Genomic DNA, 23,746 nt, shown 5'->3' with positions numbered 1-23,746 from the left:
TCTCCCTGCTGCTTGGCAAGCCATGCTAGGCCCCATCCTCCTCGCGGGGCTCACGCTGCACCGGGATGTGGCCGGGAAGGGTGTCCCACCGCGACCCACTCTGCCTGGCCCAGTCCCAGTTCTGATTAACCTCAGGGCGCACCAGCCACGTGGCGCTGGCACCAGGAGCCCAGCGGCCCGGTGCCCCGGCACCGCTCCATGCAAGGATTTGGGAAGCAAACGCTGGCTCTCCCGAGCTGAATGCAGTGGTTTCTGGCGCGGGGAGGCTCAGCGTAGCGCCCGGCACCCATCCTGGGTTTCGGGGAGGCAGCAGCGCGCGATGCACAGGGCGCGCGCACGGACACGGGGCTGGCGCGGCGCACGCAGCGGCCGCGGGGCTTTGCTCAGGTTTCCTCACGCTATAAACTGGGTCCCCTCGCTTGCAGTCCTGGCAAGGTCCCCAGGCAGACGGTGCCTTGCTGGCCCCATGCCCGCGCGCCGAGCCCCGCTCCCGCCATCCCAGCCCTGCCAGCCCCATTTTTATAGTGTAAATAACTACCGGAACGCGGATAGCTTATGCCAGGGCTCGTGTTTGAGGGGGAAAAAGGAACGTTGTGGCTAATCGGCAGGTTGAGCACACATGTGGAGATGCGTGCATGGAGAGGGGACCCTGCGGCACTCACTCTGCAGGCAGTGGCCTCCCGACGTGCTCCCCTGACAGCAAACCGCGCTCTTGAAAAAGTGCATCTCATTGCCAGATTTTTTATTTTATTTTTTATTTATTTCCCCCCCTCACCCTCCGGCCAGCCGGCTCTCCCAGGCTATCGCTCTAGATAAGCTATATCCTCTTCCCCACGCCCCCATCCCCATGTATAAAATGTTTATAAATATTTGTGGATGAAGATACACAAGTCTATTTTTAAGATTTAAGTTGGGTAAGTTAATGGCTGGCCTTTTCTGCCTCAACGTGCAATGAAGTGTATTACCCGTTAGTCTCCGATGGCCCAGGTCGTGCTTCGCCCTGGGGGCCCCTTTGCTGCTCCCCATCCCGTCCGTCCGTCCCTCCCCGGAGAGGAGCCGGCGGCCCCGCGCCTGGGCGCGCGCAGCAGAGCTTGTCCCCGGTCCCCTGAGTGTGTTGTATTGGCTCCTTGAAGATAATCATGAAACAACATATTTTCAATGTTAACTTGCCTTATAGAATAGGAGACGGATCTGTGGATATCATTTTTTTTGTAAATAATGTTTTTTATAAATGTCTCGCCGCCATTCTCCCCCCGCCCTGTCCACCAAATCTGGAATATGCAATTACTGAACACGGCACCGGAGGAGCCCCCTTCCAGCAGGGTTCATGGAGCCCCTCCGTAAGAACCACACTCGATACCCGCCTACGTTGTAATTTAAATGTGTTTTTTTTTTCTCTCTCTCCTTGAAATTAAACAAAAACCTGAAAATACCATTCCCTTTGCGTCCATCTCTCTTCCCTGGATGGCAGGTGCTGTGCCGGAGGGACCAATGGGGATTGGGGGGACACATGGGGACTGAGGGGACACGTGGGGATTGAGGGGACACATGGGGATTGGGGAGCATTCATGGGGCGATCTATGGGAATGGGGGGGATCTATGGGGTTTGAGGGGGACCCACAGGGATGGCGGGGACCCACGGAGCTTGCAGGTTTGGGGCACTTCTCCTACAGGTGCTTTCCCTTCGGGAGGACATGGGGCTGGCATGCAGACACAGTCCCCCAGCGCTGCTTTTATAGGGACACCACAGAGAGCCCCAAACACACCCCTATATTTCCACAAGCCAGCAGGCACCAGTGCAGTGAATTGCCTGTTTTATTAATGCTGGTCCGCGAGGCCGCAGCGAGCGCGCGGCTCGCGGCCCCGCGGCGAGGGCGGCGCCGCCTCAGCACAGGGCGCTGATGTCCTTCTCGCTGCAGCCCACGCTGCAGCAGGCCGTGGTGAGCAGCTTGGCGGCCTCGCGGCGCTCCAGCGCCGCCGCTCTGCCCGCGCCGGCCTGCTCGGGGCCCTCGGCGCCGAAGCCGTTGCTCTCGTGGCCGAACGGCGACGCCTCGTTGCTCTCTGCTGCTCAAGAAGAGGAGGGAGAGGCCGGTTAGAGACTGTCGCGTCCGCATGAGGGGCTTAGTGCCCTGTGCGGCCCTGCTCAGCGAGACCCTCCGCTCCCGACACCTTTAGAATCATAAAATCATTATAGTTGGAAAAGACTTTCAAGATCACCGAGTCCAAGTGTAACCCCGTCCCTATCGTGCCTGTTAAACCATGGGTGCCTAAGCACCTCATCTACACACTTCTTGAACACTGCCAAGGACAGTAACTCCGCCACTTCCCTGGGCAGCCTGGTCCAGTGCTTCACCACTCTTTCCGTGAAGAAATTTTTCCTAATGTCTAACCTGAACCTCCCCTGGTTGCCCTGCCGGGCAGGGGCTGCTCCCCTGTCTCAAGTGGCAACTTGAGGCCATTTCCTCTTGTCCTATCAGTAGTTATTCAAGAGAAGAGGCCGACCCCTGCCTCACTACAACCTCCTTCCTGGTAGTTGTAGAGAGCCATAAGGTCTCCTCGAGCCTTCCCCTCTCCACACTAAATAACTCAGCTCCCTCAGCCTCTCCTCGTAAGGTCTGTGCTCCAGTCCCTTCCCCAGCTTCGCTGCCCTCCTTTGGATATGCTGCAGCACCTCCATGTCCTTCTTGTAGTGAGGGGCCCAAAACTGAACATGGTATTCGAGTGCAAATGATCACTTCCCTGGTCCTGCTGTTCCACACGGTTCTTGATACCAGCCAGGATGCCACTGGCTCCTTGGCCACCTGGGCGCACTGCTGGCTCCTGCTCAGCCACCTGTCAACCAACACCCTGCAGGTCCTTTTCTGCCACACAGCTCTCCAGCCGCTCTGCCCCAAGCCTGTAGTGCTGCATGGGGTGGTGGTAACCCAAGCGCAGGACCTGTCACCTCACCTTGTTGAACCTCATACAACTGACCTCAGCCCAGCGGTCCAGCCTGTCCAGATCCCTCTGTAAAACCCACGTTGTCCCAGGATTTGCGCCATTCAGGCATCCACTCACCCAGCGCATAGACATAGTCGTCGATGTTCCGCCTCCACCGGGAGCCTCCGCACGTGAAGACAATGGCGCGGACAAAGTCCCGGCCACAGAGCTTCACGGGTGCCCCTTCACCACTGGCCTGGTCCGTCACGGCCAGCAGCAAGGCGAGAAGAGCCAGTGCCAGCACCCCGGGCTTCATGGTGACTGTGCGATGCTGCGAGCGGCTGCCGAGGAGGAGGAGGAGGAGGAGGACGGTGCCAGGAGGACGCCGGAGCCCTCGCCTTTATAGGGAAGGTCCGCGTGCTCCGCTGCCTCACGCCCCGCTGCAGCGGTGACTTAATGTTTGCCTAAAATCAGATGATTATTTGCCCTAAGTGCTCCGGGACATGAGTCGGGGGTTTGGGTGGGTTATTAAAGATGCCTTAAGACCCTATAACTGCTTTACAGCGAGGAGGCGTAGAGTGGCAGAGCGCCTTTACGGCACTAATGTGTCTGCTCGGCAGGAGGGCGCGGGCGGTTATTACGTGTACAGCAGGTTATGGGTGAAAAAAAAAACAAAAAGGCAATAAAATGCCCTAACGGGAGACCCGGGCAATGCTAGGTGAGGAATTCCCCGCCGCAGGACGCAGCGGTGAGGAGCGTGGCACCCGCCAGCACCGCAACACCGTTCAGCCTAGTTTACACTGCACGCAGGCAAGCGAGCGCCCACGTTACGGCTTACAGCCCTCACCTCAGCTCGTTTTCTTCACCAGTGGCACCTGTAGGTAAATCGTCATGGCCACTGATGAAAAACACATGGTGTATTCTGTCCCAATTTGTAATAATGATTAACACATGATTCACCTTAATGGATATCGTTTTTCCTGAAATGCACCAGGATTGGATGCGTTTTATGCCCAGGGCAGACTTGTGTTTTCATCGTAAAGGGTGCAGAATGCAGCAGGCCGTGGGTGTTAATGCATTGCCAGGTGAGCTTTAACTTTGGTGATGGGTTTAAATGCCGGACATTTATTGTTAGGCTAATGAGGGAGTTCTGCACCTGTAAAATAGATGTCCCTATGCTAAAGCTGCCTAATGCTCCCCAGGGCACACAGCTACTGTGCTCATCAGTTAGTTGGCGGGCAGAGCATTTCCCTGCCAGGCTTTTGTGTCACTTTGGTGACCTCTGTGTGGTCAGATTAGGCTAAAACTGAGATGGGGTTATTACTTAAGTCACCCGTGGAGATGTTCCATATTCTCAGTGAGCAGCTGGTCTTTGAAAATCCTCGATCTCTGAAAATCCTCGAGCCAGACCTCGACATCGTGGTCTGGCTAGGGGCCCACTGGCTGCTTCTGATTCCTTCACTCTTTCCCTAGAACAAGAAGGAAGAGCTGCCCACACAGACAAACACTGCCTGCTACAGCCAGAAGGAGATGACAGCCCTTCCCAAAGGCTCCTGTTCTGCAGCAGCAGGAATGGCACTAGGAGCCTGATTCCCTGGATCAGACACTTGTTCTCCTGCTTCCTCGTCCTTCCCACCTGCAGCTCTGCTCTCCAGCCACTGGGTAGAGGGAAGGGGATGTGATGCAAAAAGTCAGCTCGGGCTTTCAGGGCTGCCAAATCAATCCTTGTCCCGCCAATTACCTCATGTAAGGAGTTCTGGGACAAGTGCCAGCAGGGAATAGAGAGAATTTAAGCTGCAGTCTGACATGAGTCAAGCCTGACAGGGGCTGGGAGTGCTGGGCCGCACTTCTGCCTGCCCTGCAGCTTCGGGAGCAGCCGCTGCTTCCAGCCTCGGATGTGTCTGAGACAAAACAGAACTAAGGAAAAGGCCATTCCCTTATACGATTTTGCATGGATGAAGACAAGCAAATAAATTACTTCTGATAACAGCATCAGGCTATATTCTACTTCCTGATGGAATAGCTTAAGCAGGGGGGGATTTCTGCCATTTTTGAGTAAGCCAAGGGTAACCCCAAAAGGCTTTAATGAACATTTTTCTACCACCTTCTAGGTATGGTAGGGAAAGCCCTTCGGACAGTAACAGCAGACTGCTCATCTCATGAGGGGGCTTCCACGGGAAAAGTTGGTGCATTTGAAAGGAACTTCTAACCACTATGGCTTCAAAGATTAATTTTAATGTCTACAAAACAATAAATGATTTATTATAATACAAGAAAGCTATTTTTTTCCCTAATACATAACTAAATGCTGGACTTGGGAATTTACAGACACAAGATGATATTTGTCTTTCTTGCTGTTTACCATCCAAGAAGTGGTATCATTCAGCTACTGTTAAGTAGCTAGAGCAGAACCAATTATATCCTGTAAGGCATCAACCTGTAAAAGAGAAAATGAGGCTATATTGCAGAGTAATTGCAGTATAAGAAATGAAGTCATCCAAAAATCCTATTTACAAACTGATAACAGATTTGTTGAAATAATGAGCATCAAGAAAGCAGGGTAAAAGTAGTTTGTAGGGTGTTAGCTGATTGTTGCTTTTTGAGTTCCACTAAAACTGTGGTTACTTCGTGTGTGTGAGAAAACAACACTTTTTGGCAGGCCTGTCTGGATTGCATTTGTAATATCATACTTAGGGCCCACACATGCATGTTATTCATAAAGGAAATTGGCTTTCAAGTCAATACATTTATGGTGGCTGTGCTTAGAAGTGCCTGCCCTGCGTGCTGATGTCCCTTTAGCATTAGCTGTAGCACAGACCTCATTGTGGGAGGTTTTATACCCACCTAAGGTGAGAAAGGCCTTTCTGTTACCAGAAGGGGCACAAGAGGAACGGATGGAGGATGCTGGAAAGCAGGGCTGGAACTCTGTGGCTCAGGGACTAATTATGCCACATGCCCAAAGCCTGTGATATCAAGCACTGGTATTTTTAGTCCTATTCAGGTGACTTAACCAGAAAATTACCCTCTACTCTCATCAACTCCAGAACTTTCTATGGCCAAAGGACTTGGGCTGTTTTGTGGTAATTTGTAGGAAAAAAAAATACAAGATTATAAATCTTATTTTGCAAGTTTAACAACACTTAGCAAATGGGGCTGTGAACCAGGACTTTCTAAACGCAGCACCAATAGCTGTGAATTGCTAATAAGTCTCTAAGGAAAATGCATAGATCGAAATTAGCATTTTCTTCCTCCCCAGACTGTTTAGTGTTTGACATTATCCTGTTCGCAGCCAGGAGGGGGCATGTCTGTCACTCGAGCCATGTCACCAGGTTGCCAGGTAGGCAGTTACCTGCGCTCTGTGCTGAGATGAGGTGCCACCTTCCTGCCCTTACCCCGTGTGTCCCATTCAAGGGCTCTCTGGTGACCTTTGCATTAGGAAGGAGCACTGAACCTTCTGGAATGCCCCTTTCTAGCAGCGGGTTTGAAATGAAGTGAAACCTGGGGGTGACGCTGCCCTCCCGTGTTCCTCCCGCCGTGAGCAGAACCAGCCCAGCTCTCCGGGCATTCCTGGAGCTGCATAATTCCCCCGGGGCACCGCTCATAGCCTAGCTCTGCAGCCAGGTTCCTACGGATCCCCTTCTGGAGGGGGAAGAACCAGAGGAGCAGGGAGCCCCCCAGAAGGAGCCAGCCCTTCCCCGTGGGCCTCGTACCTTGTTGCTGTGGGAAGCACCCAGGTTCTGCAGCTCAAACACACTGACTTGTCCTTTGCTGTCTCCCAGGAGAAGGCAGTCCGTGTTCTTCGCAAAAAGCACAGTTGTGAACTTCACTTTTGGGGCGGCGAACCTAATGACCAAGGGATCCAACCTGCAACCGGTGGAGCCAAGCATTAATGTCATTAATGACAACACGGAGCTAAAATTGTGTTTGCTGGGAACATACGAAATCCTAGCTGCAGTGCAGTGCTGAGGATTAGTGTAGGTTTTATTTTGTGTTCCAGGCTAGCTAGGAAGTGAGTGTTTTGTTTTCTCTCTAACTAAACAAAAATTCCATCCATTATTAACAAAGATATTTTAGTTACCTAAACTCTATGCTATTGCCTACTATCTGGGAGTCAAAGGGGTGTTAATATAATAGGAATATTTTTTCTACTACAAGAGTCAGTGGGCCTCCTGCTTCACAGCCTTCCTCATGCCAGCGCTGACACTAAGCAGCACAGACTAGCAGTACAAGGCCACAGATTAAATAACTGCACCTAAGACACCAGAAACTTGCACCTCCTTTACAACAGTGACAAAATGTAGGGAGTGCCTAAACTCTAATAATCACTCTCATTTTCTGAGTCCATAATAACTCAGTTCTGTTATTTTTCTTTTTCAACTACAGAAGTGGTAGAATCCATGATTACTGCAGCAGAATCTCTCTTTTACCCCTTATCAATTCTATTAGACATCTTGCTCCTTGTCTTATAATCTCAATACTCCAACAACTACCATCTGATGGTAAAAAAGTGTTTCAAAATGCAAGCCTTCTTTCAAGAGCAAAGCAAGCAGATGACACAGAACTGTGACTGCCTTTCAGCAATGCTTATTAAACAAGAGCATTTAACCTCTGTGCTGTTGTATCTACCAGCTCAAATTCTTCTTCCAGAAATTACTTACGTGCTGATGCTAAGATCCCAGATTTCTACTCTGCTTTCGTTCACTGCTACGAATATAAAGACTGACTTTGGAGACCACACAATATCATGAACAACAGCAGTGGTGGAGCTGAGCGTTAGGATGGGCTTCTGCGACTGCTGGTGCCACAAAATAATGCTCCAGTCTGCAGAGCAGCTTAAAAACATGTCGGTGCTGAACGGATTCCAAGCGATTTTGTACACAGGACCCTTGGCGGTGGGGGAAGCGAGAAAGAACGCTGTGTTATTCTAGAGCTACAGCCTCACAGTTCCTTCTTCAATAGCCCTCTATTCCCACAGACTTTTCATGGGAATCCTTGACCATTTCTGACCTTTAGTAGCAAAGCTAGTGTTGTTTTATATACACACATAGAAAACTAGGATGCAGCAAATGTGATAAGAGATCATAAGAATCAAAACATTGAGCTCGTTCCATTCCTTCCCACGTTGTTAGGAGGAGCTGATACCTATAGGGCAGCCACTTGGATGAAGCAAAGATTTGCAAGAAGGCTCTTTTTTAAAGTTCTGCCATTTCACTATTTAACTACAGCCTCTAGGATAAATACAATTGCTTATAGTTCTCTTTAAATAAGACCAGAACTAAACCTTTAAGTAGACTAAACGGTACTGTACTATACTCTTTAAGCAGAGTGCAGTACAAGCTTCAATAAATTCTTTTAAAACGTTTCTTATAGAAGCAATGCAGAAAGTAATTCTGGAAAGCAATGCCATAGGGTGTAATTCTTTATGTGATGGGAATGCTTTCCTAATGTTAGAGAAGAAGTTTGAGTCTCTTTTGCTGCAGGTGTTTGTTTAGCAAATATAAGCAAAGAAACAATAAACTGGTCAATTTACTTAAGTGCATGTTGCTTTGGCTGTTGCTATTTTTGTAACTATGCATCACTCACCTTATGTCCTCTGTACGTTTCTATAAACTGCTCATTGTAGGAACAAGAACATTTGTGAATAAGGCCCTCTTCTGTTCCAGCGAGATAAAAATTAGTATCCTGAAATAAAGGTAAAAGTAATGTAGATGATTGGATTATCCTACATAACATTTATCCAAAAATCTTTAAAGAACTAGGTGAACTTGGGCTATGACAGTTCTCTGAAGAAGCGAGGTGGAGGTGGTGGCACGTTGTGTGTTTGGCTGTCGGCGTGTGTGCTACAAAGATGTCTGTGCAGTGGATCCAGGGGTGCCAAAATGTTCCTGCGTGTTGTTCTCCAGCTGCGCAGAACTGTGGTTTTTGACTCAGAAATCCTTGTACTTTCTGTGAGCTGCTCCATGAACACAGAGCCCAGTGTTAGGGATTTATAGATGCCAGTGATGCCCATGGACAAATGCGTGAATCCTTCAAATGCTCCGTGGACAAAAACTGGATAAAGAGGAGAAGCTGAGACATCAGAGCCTTGGAGGCGGGAGATGCTGAGCACAGACTCTCACAGGTTTGACCATTATACCCAGCGTCATAAGCAAATGAGCCCCGAAGCAAATATAACACAGCTGAAATTATGATATAGTTTTACAAATACAGGGGCTATTTGTCTGGCTTGCTATGTTTTTTGTTTGTTTGTTTGTTTTGGTAATGCTGTTACTTCAGTCTTATCAGAAACAGCCTTCATGTCCTGATAGAGACCCCTGAACAAGAGGTGTTGAAACTGTCTTTGTGGAACAAAAAGCTTTTCCTTTGGCAATACTGCTTGTTCTGGCCACAACGTACATAACACACATTATAGATCCACAGGCAGGAATATTATGCTATGGGATAATATATCAGGTGAAAGGTTCCGTTTATTTCTTAGGCAATATAAACCAACCTGCAGTCACAACAGCTGAGCATGCAGGATTGCACCTTCTCCAGACCATGGTGTTTGCCTTCTCACACCCGGCTTCTCCACGGCACGAGGGCTTCCCATGTGTTCTCCCAGTCACAGCAGCTCTTAGTCTAGTTTGTGTCGCCAGAGCCCAGGCAGCATTAAAATATTTTTTCCCCTTTCAACCCTGTTTTTAAGCTTAGCTTTGCTGAAATGGAACTTGGTATCATACTCTGACATTTGCCTCTCAGTATAAACTGTAAACAGATCCTAACTGTACCTGTCAGAGACATCTGGGGTGTCTCTTTAGTTTGTTACTCACTTTATTTTTGCCTGACAGTCTTAACTGATATCTAACATTAATCTAGAAACTATTTGTTTTGGAACTGAAGACAGTTTAAATACCAGTGCTAAATCCCATGCTGATGCATGTTAAAGTAGCTCCCCTAAGGATCTGACAACTACTGCATAGATTTTGGGGGTAAAACTCTAGCCAGGAGGGGCTTTCTGAGCCTACCTTTGGATGGAAGTCAAAGCACATTCCAGGAGCCTGTCGAGATATCAGAGCTTCACTTTTCTTTTCTTTCTCACCTGTTGTTTTTTTCTTCTCACTTACTGTTCGCTTTATTTTCATCAGATCTGTGCAAATTGAAAGAGTTCTTGTCAAGCAGAAATGGCACATGCCAGCAGAGCACAGCTCCATGCTGCTTCAGATTGCTCAGCAGCTCCTAAACGTTTTGCTTAAGATAACCAGTATATAACTGAGTGTCACCTAAAGCAAAATGAGGCAATTGCAATTCCAGGCATTTTCTCTGTGCAGAAAAGCAGCAGGGAAAGTGCTTACCAGAGCAACCCAGTCCTTTCCGTATAAACCACTTGGTTATTCGGCCATCTGCTGAGATAGAGATTAATATCTCTCCTTTATCATCTCCTGTGGTGCTTCTGTCCTGTTCTACCCACTTCAGCTGCCACACGGGACCTATATGTTTATCTAAAGACTCACTGGGAACAAAAAAAGATGATCGTGATTAAAACATATATTAATGAAGATAAGACAACCTATTTAAATCATGAATAACCTTTTGCTTTGTAATGAAGCTCTATGACAGAAATGTTATTTAGCTTTACTTAAATACAAAATTTTCCTGGAACAAACAGCCAACATTTGTTCTGTTTGGTTGGTTGGTTATTTGTTGGGTTTTTTTGTTTTTTTGTTTGTTTGTTTTTTGCATAAAACCTATTTGATATTTAATTCCAGGGCTCTGTTTAATAATTGGAAATAAATAAATTTTGGGAATGCTCAGAGATATTACGTAGTGTATCACAAGTGCCAATACTCTCTCACCAAATGACAAATAAAAGATCCACAACAGAGAAATTTATATGTGGTAGAGGGCGATGGGGAATCATGGCCTTACCTGCTGTCTAAAAGAGCAGTGTTGTTCCGGCTCTGTACGTTGTAGATGGCAACGATACCGTTGTACATTCCAACTGCTAAAAGATTAGGACTGACCATAGAAAAATCTAGAGTAGTCACACCATGTTCGCAGTGAAAAACACGCTCTGGCCACTGACCAGAAGGAAAAAAAAAAGACATTTTAAGTTAGTTTCTTAATTTACCTCAGTCTTCTGAGCACTGATATAGCAAATTGACAGGCTATGATGAAAAATCTGAGTCCTGATGACCACAGTCTTTGCTTCCAGATAGAAATTAAGGACTGTATTCTAACTGATTCAGTTCATTATTGCTTGCTGCAACTATAAAAAAACAGGAATAACAGAGACCAGGAATAACAGAGAAATATGACACCCCATGGACCCCAGGCCCCAAAATTATAAAATCAAGCTCCTCAAGATTCACCTGTGTTAATACAATAGGACTTCTTATTTTAAAAAAATGCAACATTTTGGAAGATTTCTCTAATTGATTTTGATCTATTTGCAGGTTTCTATATTTCTCTATAATTTTAGGTAAGTGTCTTTCTAATCACAGAAACTTGGCTGAAGATAAAATGTAATCTAAGCTACCTTGGGTAATCTGTATATCGCTATCCTCAGGAAATTGCTCCCCATAACGAAAGACCTGATTCAGCTCTGTTAGAAGACTGAGCACATAAAAGGTTATTGCACAGAGCTCTTGAAAAGGGAAATGTTGAAGTATTAGTTAGAAAATAGCTGTATTTCAGTGCACATGCCAAGTCTTCTTTCTTAGTGCTAGGCACTGAGGACTGCAGTGACACCATGAAATCACAAGAGTCTCGGCTGGTACTGATGGGACTGAGATGTACAACTTTTGCATGAGAGCATCCACAGGGAGCAATTTGATGCTGCATTATTTAAGCTAGTCTAATGCACAACTTTATCTGCATGGAATTTGTGAGGTACTGCAGGCAAAATAAATTTTCCAGAAATGTATAGTTGGGTTTAGCAAATTAATAAGCTTGCTGGTTAGGTCTTGCTTTTGAAACAAGAATAGGGAATTAAAAAAGGCAGAAAAAGTACAGCAGAAATATCAACTAGAGAAAGAAAGCAAACTACTTTCTTGCAGCTTCTGTTACCATTGGGTTCTTCAGTGACCAACAGCAAACCAAGCCGTTCTTCTGCTCTTTAAAATCAAACTCTCCATAACCAACAGCCAAAAGATCCTAAAAGCACAGGTTAGCAGGTTAACCTTATGAAATGGTCTTTATTTTTATTTTTATTTTTATTTTTTTGCTTTGGGGCAATCTGACTGGTTTTATATGTCTCATTCTCTGTTGTCTTTACGTTCCTTCCATGCATTATTTTTGTGGTGACCGCAAGAGAGCTCTGTTGAAGAACTGAGGTTTACATTACTCTGAAAGTTGAGATGTCTGAGTCATCTCACCTCCACTAAAAGTGAATTAAGCAAACTTGGGCCAGCAGCTGGGAAAACTGCTCTGCAGCTATTATGCATCCTGTCCTTGGTGAATGCAGTTTGCTTGGAAGATTACTGTTAGAAAGAAAAGGGTGGTATCCAAATGATCTACTCTATCAATCGTAATGCAGTTTAATAGTAGGTGTTTAAATTTCAATTCGCAATCCCATAACGAAACAAGTTTATTATCTTAACGCTATTGATCAGGTCACCAGAATGGTAAACGGAGATATTCCAGACCAGCTAAAACTGCTGTGATAGAGCCATTGTATGAAAAGACTAGCACAGTTGCCCAACCTGTAGAATAATGTCGCAATATTATGATATGGAGGTACAAAATACAGATAGTGGGATGCACACACAACCTGCCCGACTATAGGGATGAATGTGTCTCTTGGAGATCCCTCCCACCAAAGGATATCAAAACACTGACAATTCTTATATCATTTTATAGACAGCTTAGAAGAAGAGATTTGTTAACTCACTGGGTTTAGTTTGTTCCAAGCCATACTGCTCACACTACGGCCATTAGTTAGATCACATGCGTATGACCACAGTAATTCCAAACTGGGAGGTACAAACTCTTCTGGGCCTTTATTCAGGTTTGACAGGACTGAGGGGGCAATGAAGACATCCTTCTGCTCTTCCTCCTCCTGCTCCTCCTGCTCATGTTCTTCCTTTTCTGGGTCAGCTTCTTCCATGGTTGTTGCTCTGTCACCAGTATTTGATGTAGCAACAGGTTCTAAAATGCACAAACGTGGCAGAGTGAATAATAACCACTTCACCTATCTGTAACAGTCACTCACAATGGCAGGAAATAGAATGCTCCTTTTCTACTTTGCAGTAAATACAACAGTAAGCTGAAGTGAAGATTCAAGAATTAAGACAGTTTAACTTTCAAATTTATGGTTAAAATGTTGATAGGAACATAGGAGATGACTTGCTAAGGTACAGTGTGTCAGTCCTGCTATGAAATATTTAACAAGTAGACTTAATTACCCAGCAACAGGCCATAATGAATCTGTGTCACCTCCTCAACCCAGGAATGTTTCTTTCTAATCTCTTGTATTTAAAAAAAGACTTAGTTTAAACAGGGATTTTTTCAAGTTTGATGAAAACTTTTAAAGATCCCCACGTAGATACCAATGTTGTAAAACCTTTGTTAAGTTACATGATTCTATAACATAAATAGTTCACTATTTAGTAAAATTAATTGTAGAACATATTTTAGACTGTTTACTGTGGGGTTTTTTGTTTTGTTTCCTCACCCCTTTATGAACACTGCTACCAAAATCAGAATGTAAGAACTGCCATACGCCAGCACACAGGTCCATCTAGCCAGTATCACACTCCAGCTGTAGCTAGAGTAGAAGATTGGTAGAATATGACAGACCAATTACCAGCAAAACGGGAACTCTCTGTGCCATGAGAAGGCATGATACAGTCAAGCAGGATAAAATTACTTCTTCACAGGTAGTTTTCATCCCTATATTAACTTGGAACTCCTATAAAAAGCTTAGCCCTTCAGTAGTATGTTCTATCTTCTGCAGTTAAGGTTCTTTCTGTTAAACACGGCTTATCTCTCAGGCTAAAACTTCTGTTTACCATCAGATAGTCTCATCTTAAAAGCTCTGTGCTCCAATGCAAAGGAGAAAAAAAAAGATTGGAGAGATAGCAGAAATTATCTGTATCTTAACTGTCAGGGAACAGGTCTGATTATCATTTTGAATAAGCCTCGTTTTGCAATGAAAAGGAGAAATGAGCCAGCACAGACATCATTTATTCAGTTCTCCCACCAAGCTCTGTAGGGATCTCACTTTAAGCAAGTATAAAACTGCAGAGTTTGTGTTGACATCTGGAAATTCTCCTTTCCTTTGTCTGGTTCTTAAAAGACTTGTTGTCTGTAAAGACATTCAGTGAAGGACGTATCTACATGATTTCCACTAGCACACAAAACCTTGTGCCAAAAATGCCAATGTGGCTAAGGAGAAACCAACCTATAAGGACAGGAAGTTGTCGATAAACTGCAAGTTTGGACTGAAAAACATTCTCCATTAGAATCCTCTCCATGAAAAATAAGTCCTGATGAAATTTTTCTGATTTCAATATAGCTTCTGAATGGTCTTCCTTCTCTTCATGGATCTTGGCAAGAAGAGCACTTTCCACTACAGAAGAACTTGTGCTATCTGACAACAGAAGATATCAGGAAAAAAAGCAGTTTTAATAGGGTAATACTTTGTATGCAGAAGTCAAGGGAGAAACAAAACAACCATCTCTCTCTGCAAAAAGCATAGGAGAACTTCCTATCATCAGCATACTAGCAGTACTAAACTTCTTGCCTTAATTTTGTTTTCTTTTATTGCTCACAATTATAAGTATGATTAAAGTCTTCTAGATTTTTTGCAACTGTTTTTTCTTCTCCTGTCCTAAGTAATTGAGCATGACAAACTTTGTCATGACTATGCACCCCTTTTAAGCTCATTTACAAAGGCATTGTATATAAAGGTCTCGGCACAGATCTGTCCAAGATTTTTTAGCAAACTGCCTCTTTCAAGTGACAGATAAGTGGACAAAACATTTTATTCATGCAGGGCTTTTTTCCATACAAAATAGTGATATGCGCGGTTTAGAAGGATGAAGACACTACAGAAACATAAACCTAGAAAAATGTTACCTCTGTCACAAACTGAAGATGCAGACTGATCATGCTGTCCACTTATAAGAGAGATGTTGCTGCTCACAATTGTGACTCTTCTACCTTCTGCTTTTGATGTAGGTTCTACTTCCAACTCGTTAAAGGAATCATACAAGTCCCAGGAAGTCACCATGATCCCTAGAAATGAATTACACCAGTTGTCTTTTATTTCTATACATTATTACAAAAAAAAATACAGGTGAACAAAGACTTGGGTTTTGTACACTAAATAGATTAGCAGAAGGGCTTAGAAATTAACTGAGGGTTGGACAAGGTGGTAGCACCAGCTGATGATGACGCCGGGTGGCATCGCGGTGCCCGGGGCGTGTGGCCTCCCCTCGGTGTGGCCTTGTCCCTGCAGAAGGGCCAGCCCCCAGCGTGCTCAACTCTTCAAGCATGGACTGGACCGAGCGCTGCTGGAGACTGAGGCACACAAAAAGGGGCAGGTCTGCTCTGAAATCACGTTGTTATCTACAGCAGTTATCTATGAACACTCTTTTGACCTTTACTCTTTTTTGATATACCTTTGTTTTTACCTTCATTTTACATATGCCAAAGAAAAATGAGGAAATAACGTCGGGAACAGCATTCCCCATAGCTTTTCTTTCGGTCACATACACAAAAAAAGTATGTGTGGAGTAATGCAGAGCTCTGAAGACGCTTCCAAAACCTGCATATTCCCCTATATTTTTTTTAGGGCATTGATGCTGAACATTTTATAAAGCTGCATTGTCTCGGGAGGCTACTGAGATTGCTTATTTTCCTAAGACTTCCAATGTCATAACAGAGCTTCCTTTCCTTGCACCTCAGCAAACAGAAATCAAAACCAGTGTCACTGAAAATGCTGAGGGAGGGAAGGGAATAGTGTTCTTACTTATTTCAGGAACAAAGCTGATTACTGGTGATGTTCTGCCTCCCAAGGAGCTCTCCTTGTCAGGCGAGCAGGCCACAGCAGAGGACAACCCCCAGCCAGGGCCATGACTCTTTCATTGCAATGGCTACAGCAATTGTCAAGTATGAGGAGAGGCAGAAAAGGCCATCACAAATCACACCAGCCTGCTGTAATTTGAAGTTCTAGAAAATGAAAGCAGAAGCTGAGGAAATACCTTCTTCTGCTTAGATATGCAAGAAAAGATTTCCTTAGTCTTCTGAGGTCTCACAATCTAGCTGTATTTTAGCCCGTTCCCAAATCAATATTTAATAAGCAAATGAAAGGTAATAATAAACCTAGCTACCACAGGTACACTGCAAGGGAACTATGTAACAAATGAGAGCCTGTTCTTACTAAATATCCCTCTCTGTGTAGTACTTGGAGAGTTTACCTTTATCTTCTGTGACGATTTTGTCACACTGCACTTCCTTGCTCTTTGGGGCTCCATTAAGGGTTTGCATCATCCTTTCCACAAAGCGCTCGTTACCAACTCTATTTTTACAAACGTCAACATAAATCTTATTCCGCTCCCTTGAGAAAAAAGAATGTGCATGTTGGCTTTCTGAAAAGCAGCTGCTTTCAACTTCTCAGTGCATTCAATCACAATTTGAACAGAAGAGGGTACTCTCTATCATCAGTTTACTGCTCTGTTTTAGTATGTGCTTGTTGCCAGGCTCTGTTTTAATCTATGTATCATTTTTGAGCAGCTACTTCTGACCTTGTAAGGCTGTAGAGATGGACCTCAGCAAAATCCCTAATTCAGCCACCCTTGAGTGTTGCTAGAATTAAATGAGTTCAGAATTAAGTCACTCTTGTCACTCAGGAATGATGTAGTGCGTACAAGGGACAAAAATGAAACCAGTACATTTAGTCCAGTCCTCAAATAAGTAGAAATGGTCATTAGGAATTGCAAAACTTTTCCCACAGTTTTGGTTTCACTATTCTAACAGGAGGCTGGGTTATACCCAGCCTTAACTGAGGAGCAGGTTGCTGACCTCAGAAAGGGGCCGCTGTCTCTCCCTATGCAGTTTGCAACACGGGCTGGGTACGCCAGTGAAGTGTGATTCATAGGATGCTCTTCCTCTTCCTTTTCCCCAAAATGACACCACAGCGTGACTCACAGGCGGGGGGCTGGAGTCCAAACACAAACTTTGCACGTACACCAAAAGGAAAAGCTCTTTTATCCACATTGCTTAACTACCCAAACACTGTGCCCTGGCTCCAGGCTCTGGGGCTTACATGGACACAAGGGATCAGTCTGGAGGGACCTTTCGTGCCCTCTGTCCCAGTCGGGTCCTGGGAGAAGGCCCGAAAAGCCACGTGTTCTAGGTTACCTCCCTGCCAAAGCTCCTGGCAGCCCAGGGAGGCGGCTCTAAAGCGGGAACAAACCAGATGCAGCTAAGGTGAGGCTGGACATTTTAAAAGCAGGGTCACCTGTGGTGCCGTGAGGCTTCCTCCAGCTAGAAGGACAGAGGAGAGCTTCAGGGGAAGCCAAGCCTCGTTCTGTTATATCTTTGTTTGAAATCATTGGCTATGAAACCACATCGGAGAATTAACATGGGGCTTTGCAATTACTGTTTTCATTAAAATTAAATCATATTAAATAATTTATGTATACCATACTTCTTTGTCTTTTCTTTTGCCCACTCTCTGGTTGTTCTCTTGTCACTGTCCCTCACTTCTGCTGCCTTAATCTACCAGTCAAAAATGGCAAGATGAACTTCTAAGGAAATCAGCTTGTCTACCAAAAAATAGAATTGAGCCTAACATGGCTTTAAGTGAAGGTGAAATGGCAAACTGTGGCAGTCAGACCTGAACCTGTGTGTGATCAGCCTTTTCAGGATTTTGTGATCAACAGAAACCAGCTGTGCTGAGCATATTGCATGCCTGGACACAGCTGTATGAATATACATACAGAACTTTTCCTGCATCTTCAGCCTCTGTAGACATCACAACAGATGGCATATCGAATATCCAAATAGTTTCAGTTTCCGTAAGGTAAATATCCACTCTCCTATCCAACTCTTCGTTTGTCAGTTGCTCTTTCACCTCCTCTCGCCTCACCTGGACATCTGACAAATTACAAGAGGTTAACAAGTGAGAACTTTTCTGTTGTAACTTTAAAAGAAGAAAAATCAATTCTGCAAGTATTGCAATGATCGGGAGCCAAAATTGGTGAGGCACTGAGTTTGTTTGAAATGCTGAGCATCTCACATGCACTGACTCAGTGTCTCACAACTCACAGTGCTCCCAAGAACGGTTTAAATCTGTAATCACACAAGGTATGTTCTTTACCAGTTATGTCAGCACTTGTGTCTCGCCGAGGGCTGGGCTCTGCTATGTCATCTGCTAGGGAGTCAGTTGACGCATATGATTTAGAAATACTGCTGCTTCCATACGACCTTCAATAACAAAGAAACAAGCAGGAATCAGCCGTGAGAGTCCAGATGTCACTTAGCAAAGCACTACAGAATCAGCAGTGTTGTTATTGGGATAAACCCCATAGTACTTTGCAGTAGCACATGCAGCTATGCTTATGTTGTAGAAGTCATAGAAAGCTTGGAAATAAAACAATAAAATGGTTGGAAGGAGATTTAAAAAGCAAGATTTCCTCTGACAGCATATCCTATGGCATTAAATAGCAGATAGTAAAGAAACTGCTGAGCTCTTAAGATTCATTCAACGTGGGGTGTTGACCTGTGATAACATACACCCTCACCAGAATTAAGATCCTAGGGTGTTTTGCATGTGCTGGGATGTCTTTGAAATGTACAGGAAACTCATTTGAAGGGGGTAGCTTGCTTAAGTATGTTCATGGAAGGAAGAGCTGTGATAATTAAAACGCACAAATTATATACAGTTAGGTTCTTTTAGCAGGTTTTGCGTTCCTCAAAAATGAAGTGAGATTGAGTATAAATATAGGAGAGGCATTTTTAAAAGATTTTTATTAAAAAAACTAAAGTAAAATCTCTTCATTCTATATATGAAGCGAAGAGCACTAAACTTCCAAGATTATGCGTTTATTTTTCAGGAGCTACCTTCTATCTTTTAAGTAGTTATTTGTGTATATCTGCTCTGGTTTAGTATCCCTACCTCTAAAATAAACCCTCAGGACAGTAAGCGTAACAAAAAAAATTGCTCTCAAACAACAACTTCCTTTCTTCAGAAATTACAATTACATTAACTTGGCCAAAGAAAATAGTAAATAATGCTTTTCTTTATATAACCCTCTTCCCCCGGTGCTGATTTTACTAGTCCTTAGTCTCTTTGGCTAAATAAATAGCACATTCTCCCTGAATGTAATCTGAATGTGTACGTACCATCTGATAAAGTGATGTGGTTCATTACATTTTAAACACAAATAGTTATTTACCTTCTTCTGTGCAGTTTAATTGAATTCGTCAGGCAGAAGATGAAATGTCTCAGGTCTAATGACTCTGTTTATTCCCTGTGTACTGAAGGTTTGGGGATGGTAAGCAGTACACTTGTAATTTAGCAGGTTTAATTCAAAATTTTTATATGCTCATTTTTCAGGCATGCAGATGCACACACATAGAGGTAGCTGGTACAAATCAGTTTAAAAGGAAGAACTGTCACTATATTAACAATATTTGCTATGTGAATAAAAACAGTCAAGTTTTTAAAAAGGGCTGCCTATACTTAGTAAATATAACTAAAATATTCAAATAGTTTAAAAATAAATTTGTAACAGTGAAAACAGACCTTTTGTCTTCACAGCATTTTTACACTGCCTATGTATATAAGCAGATATTACCATACGCCAGTTTTTGAAAAAAGACATGCTTGGGAGAAGCAGAAAATGTCCAAGGTGGCTAGGAGTCTATTAAAGAGCTGCAGTTGCCTCTCCTCCCTCTCTTTAACACAGCGTTTTCTCATATATGTGTTCACAGGTCTTTATCATGACTCTGCATGCAGGCTTAACCACTGCAAAACCTGCACTCTGGATGTCCATATTTCTGAATCGTGTTGTACTCATTATTGCCTCTAAACATGGCCCATTCTGGCACACTGTATAGAAACATTCTAGGAAGGAGGATCTGAGTAAAATTGGAAATGTCAGAGCAGCATGTGCAGCAGTCTGCTTTCACTTGTCCATACTGGAATCTCAGCAAGTAGCTCTGACAAAGAATCAGTCTTAGTCTCAAGCACTGACAAAATCCATTTATTCTATTTGTTACCATTCCTCAAATTTTTATTGACAGTTATAGCCTAATAAGTTTCTGTATTCTGGCATAGCAGCATGGTTTAATTATTAGCTCTGCACAGTGAGTCCGGTTCCCAAAGCCTCTGAGGAGCAGAGGTGCAGCCTTTCCAGGTTAGGGACCCTAGGAGGCAGGATTTAGGAGGCAGAGCACATCAGCTTACCTTGAGAACGGACCTGCTAAACTACTATTCACCCCTGATGTCTGTTGCATGGAAATAGAAGACAGAAAACCAGATCCTGTGACTGCCGAGTAATCGCTTGCTGCTAAGATTTTGCCTTGCTTGGATGCGACACTACTGGGATCTGGCTGGAAGAGCGGACGGGGCGTCACATCCTTTCCTTGATCATCAAAAACCTAAAAAAAATTTAAATAATCACAATTATTGTGAACAAAATAATTATCTGAAAGCAAATGACACTGATCACACATGTAACATTTTATCTCATTTGGAACAGACCCTCATTTGGGCAGGATGGGGAAGATATTCAACCTCCCTGGCAGAACAGACTAACGTACCCCACAGACACGGGCAAAGGTGTTTGCATCCCCAGCTCCCCTTGGGAATTCAGCCTTGAGGAGCAGCTGCCACCTTTGTTTGGGACTTCTTTGGATTTCTCTCCTTGGATTTCGGCTGCAGAACATGCTGAGAAATTACATCCACCTTGCTGTCTGAGCTGCTGCTTCTTGGTTAACCCTCTAGTCTTTTCAGGCTTATTCCATACTGACTGCCAGGAGTGGCTTTTGGCTGCCACTATTCGTATCAAAATCACAGTACAGCAAAAGCAGCTAGAGAAACAATTGTGCAACTTCTTTATTACATTGCTGAAAATATCACTTTATTGTAAGAACATATTCAGAATGGTCTCCAAGCAGCACTCAGATTATGTTGTGGGAATCTCTTCTCTTAGTCAGGAAAAGACACACACTTGTTCCAGTCAATACTTCTCATGCAGATAGTTCTTAAATAATCAGTAGTTCTTCAATTAGGAGGAGAACTATTATTCTAAATTACTTACCTTTAAAACAATGCAGGGAAATATTTTAAAAAGAATGTCACACTGCTGGGCTATCCTAGTGCATAACTATGCTCCCTTGTCACTAGTGGAAGGACTTGAGCAGAACGGTACACGAAAGCGCTACAAAACTGCACGGGCACTGCTAAATAAAACAGACAATTCCCTGGTCTTGAGGCCAAACATCCTGGCTCCATTCACAGTCCTTGACCTTGGATTTTGTCTGGGCTTCATGTGATGCCCTGATGGCCCTAAATTAGAGCTATTACTTTGCTTGATTGCACTTTTTTTTTTCCAGTTCAAAGTGCCTGAACTAATGTGAGGGCTGTGCTGCAGCTCACAGCACAAACTGAATGCAGTGCTACCTGTCCCAGGCTGTGATGTGAGGGCATCAAGAAGTTTTTAGGGGTGCAAACCCTGCTGGATGGTACCGGATGATCGCAGGGGCAATGGAAAACTAACCACTATGTCCTTGAAGACGTCACCTATGGGAATGTGCGGTGTGTGTTATCCCCCCAGCTGCTACTATCCCAGAGAATACTCACTGACAAGGACCAAGCAGCTGCAGAGAGCATACTAACGCTCAGCAAGACAGTGCATAAAGTCACTCCCTGATTTGTTTAGCAGTAAAAAAGCAACCAGAGCATCCAGCTGCAGTCCCTGTCCCCTTGCAGGACTCACTTCCTTGAGTCAGACGCATCTTAGTGCAATTGAGGGGCTGCAGAAGAGGACCTGGGATACCCCACACCGGGTTCAGGGAGCAGCTAGCCAAGGAAGAGCACCATCCTCACTCCTGGAGTGGCATCCTAAGGCACTGGAGCCTGCTCGCTGCTGCTGAGACCTCTTCCCTCCAGCCTCACATGCCTTCAGCCTCTTGTTGGCCAGCACTAAACACCTCTCTCGGCAGAGCTGCCCTTGCCTTTATCTAACTCGGAAAGGAATTAAGTTGTGGTCAGTGTTTAAAACCCCGGGTTTGTTAACTTATGTAGAACGTACACTTGACTTGTACATTGGACTTCTGGCGGCCTCTCAAGTCAGGTCTGCGGAGCATCCACCCCTTCAACCCAACAAATAGGAAAAACAGCAACTAAAGAAAGTTTAAAAAACAACAGCAAATCCAAAGCAAACCTTGTTAGCCTTGGAGAAGTAATGCGGAGGTTATTATGCCTGTGTTGTTTTTATTCTTGCAGATTGTTCTGACAGCTGGATCACCCTCACCTGCGAACAGACCCGGCTCTGGCATCACCTTCTTTCTCCACAGAGTTCAGACGTGCCCTCCCCCTCCCCAGCCTCCCCCTGCTTCTTTCCTCACGACGTTTAAACCGTTTAAAATCGGCCCCGCTCGGGACGCGGGCGCTCACCTGCGGCGCGTGCTTGGGGCCCGCCAGGGACACCCTGTCCGCAGCCCTGCCCTCGCTCGGGAAGTGGCTCCTGCGGCTCGTGGCCCTGTACGAGTAGGTGCTGCTGGCCACGCTGCCGTGCCGCTGGCTGCACGAGCTCACGATGGAGCCTTTCTTGGCGCCGGCGCCCGTCGTGGGAGCTCTGTTTCTGTAGGAAAAACACAACGAGCACCATGAGGTCGTGGACAGCGTAAAGGTGTGGCAAGAGGGGACAAACACGGGGTTATTTCATAGCAGAATCTGCCTGCGGCTTCCCCTTTCCCAGAGGGAGAGCACGGGGGATAAGGATGGGGGAAGCAGGTAAAATGAAACGCTCAAAGACAAAATAGGTGAAATAAATGGCATTTTGGGGCGAAGCTATGGGAGCCCACGGGGAGCCAGGGGTGGGAGGGATGGGGCGAGGCCGCGCTGGCCCCGCGGGCCCGGGGGCTCCTTCCCTCGGGAGGCCCCGGGCGGGAGCGGCCGCTGACCCTGCGCGGGGGCCGCCGCGGCGCGGAGGGAGCCCCGCAGCGCCCGACATGGCGGCACCGCCGGCACCACCTCAGGCGTCGCGCGGTCGCCGCGGCAACCAAGACGCCGTGCGCCCATTGGCCGCCCAGCAACGAGGCCGCCGATAGGTGCAGCCCCCCTCCCGGCGCCGGTGAGACACCCCCCCGCCGGTGCCGTCGCGCCGGTGCCCGCGGGGCTCGGCCCGGCCCGGCCCGCAGGCCCCGCCCGCCCAGGTGCCGCCAGCGAGGGCGCGGGGGCTGCTCGTTGGGTTATTATTTATCGTTTCCATCATTCATTTGTTATTTCTGGCTGTTTTCTCCTCGTTCCTTTAAGGGGTTTCTCGCCGGGGAAGCTTGTGGTGGGGGAGCGCGGCGGCGGCGGGCTGGGTCGCGGCTTAGGTTTTGAGGGAAAAACGGGCGGGTTCGGTACGGGGCCTGTGTCGCCGTGCCCCCCTCCTCACACGCCGGAGCCGCCCGCGGCCGCAGCTCGCCCCGCACGTGAGTACGGCCCGGCGCCGCCGCCCCGCGTATACGGAAAAATGCTCCTTTATTTCTAACCATTTACTAATTTCTATCGCCAAGGCGCCGCGGGGAGGGAGGCCGCGCCGAGTGCCCCATTCCCGCCTAAGAGGGGTGGGCAGGATCTGAGGAATCGCTGAATTGGGTGGATTTTCAGCCGATTTATTAA

At 45.8% G+C, this 23,746-nt stretch overlaps 3 protein-coding genes across 4 annotated transcripts in view; 1 reads left to right on the top strand and 2 right to left on the bottom strand.

Moving 5' to 3' along the window:
* Positions 1 to 1,885: 1,885 nt before the first annotated feature.
* On the bottom strand, positions 1,886 to 3,235 carry INSL5 (insulin like 5). Its single transcript, XM_010225536.2, has 2 exons — positions 3,058 to 3,235; positions 1,886 to 2,064 (listed from the first exon to the last, which is right to left on the bottom strand). The coding sequence occupies exons 1-2, from the start codon at positions 3,233 to 3,235 to the stop codon at positions 1,886 to 1,888; spliced, it is 357 nt and encodes a 118-aa protein (XP_010223838.2).
* A 1,971-nt stretch (positions 3,236 to 5,206) lies between these two features.
* Positions 5,207 to 23,090, bottom strand: DNAI4 (dynein axonemal intermediate chain 4). The gene is made up of 17 exons (XM_088531968.1): positions 23,041 to 23,090; positions 22,532 to 22,718; positions 20,318 to 20,511; positions 18,227 to 18,333; positions 17,847 to 18,003; positions 16,323 to 16,462; positions 14,980 to 15,138; positions 14,303 to 14,491; positions 12,791 to 13,047; positions 11,968 to 12,054; positions 10,828 to 10,979; positions 10,254 to 10,411; positions 9,927 to 10,048; positions 8,503 to 8,601; positions 7,578 to 7,804; positions 6,630 to 6,783; positions 5,207 to 5,356 (listed from the first exon to the last, which is right to left on the bottom strand). The coding sequence occupies exons 1-17, from the start codon at positions 23,088 to 23,090 to the stop codon at positions 5,312 to 5,314; spliced, it is 2,484 nt and encodes an 827-aa protein (XP_088388094.1). The 3' UTR covers positions 5,207 to 5,311.
* Positions 23,091 to 23,259: 169 nt separating this feature from the next.
* MIER1 (MIER1 transcriptional regulator) overlaps positions 23,260 to 23,746 on the top strand; it is a 33,623-nt gene continuing 33,136 nt past the window's right edge. Inside the window, exon 1 of one of the 2 annotated variants that reach the window (XM_088531959.1) lies at positions 23,260 to 23,292. The gene's annotated coding sequence lies outside the window, so the exon portion shown is untranslated. Of the gene's footprint in view, positions 23,293 to 23,475; positions 23,557 to 23,746 lie in introns of those variants that run through there. The other variant, XM_088531958.1, reaches the window with a different exon arrangement.

This window comes from Tinamus guttatus, unplaced genomic scaffold, assembly GCF_059628265.1.
Source record: "Tinamus guttatus ecotype Peru unplaced genomic scaffold, ASM5962826v1 Tinamus_guttatus_pri_ptg000441l, whole genome shotgun sequence".
NCBI lineage: Eukaryota > Metazoa > Chordata > Aves > Tinamiformes > Tinamidae > Tinamus > Tinamus guttatus.
The sequence above is the reverse complement of the archived record's forward strand: the minus strand, read 5'-3'. Positions and strand labels throughout refer to the sequence as shown.

What these genes read in the sequence shown, in the direction of transcription:
- INSL5 (XM_010225536.2), bottom strand. Translation starts at nt 3,235, where the DNA reads ATGAAGCCCGGGGTGCTGGCACTGGCTCTTCTCGCCTTGCTGCTGGCC. An exon ending in CGACTATGTCTATGCGCTGG is followed by an intron (nt 2,065 to 3,057) that starts GTGAGTGGATGC and finishes CTTCTTGAGCAG; the next exon opens with CAGAGAGCAACGAGGCGTCG.
- DNAI4 (XM_088531968.1), bottom strand. Translation starts at nt 23,090, where the DNA reads ATGTCGGGCGCTGCGGGGCTCCCTCCGCGCCGCGGCGGCCCCCGCGCA. An exon ending in TTAGCAGGTCCGTTCTCAAG is followed by an intron (nt 18,334 to 20,317) that starts GTAAGCTGATGT and finishes TTGTTATTGAAG; the next exon opens with GTCGTATGGAAGCAGCAGTA. An exon ending in GTGCTTCCCACAGCAACAAG is followed by an intron (nt 5,357 to 6,629) that starts GTACGAGGCCCA and finishes TCTCTTTTACAG; the next exon opens with GTTGATGCCTTACAGGATAT.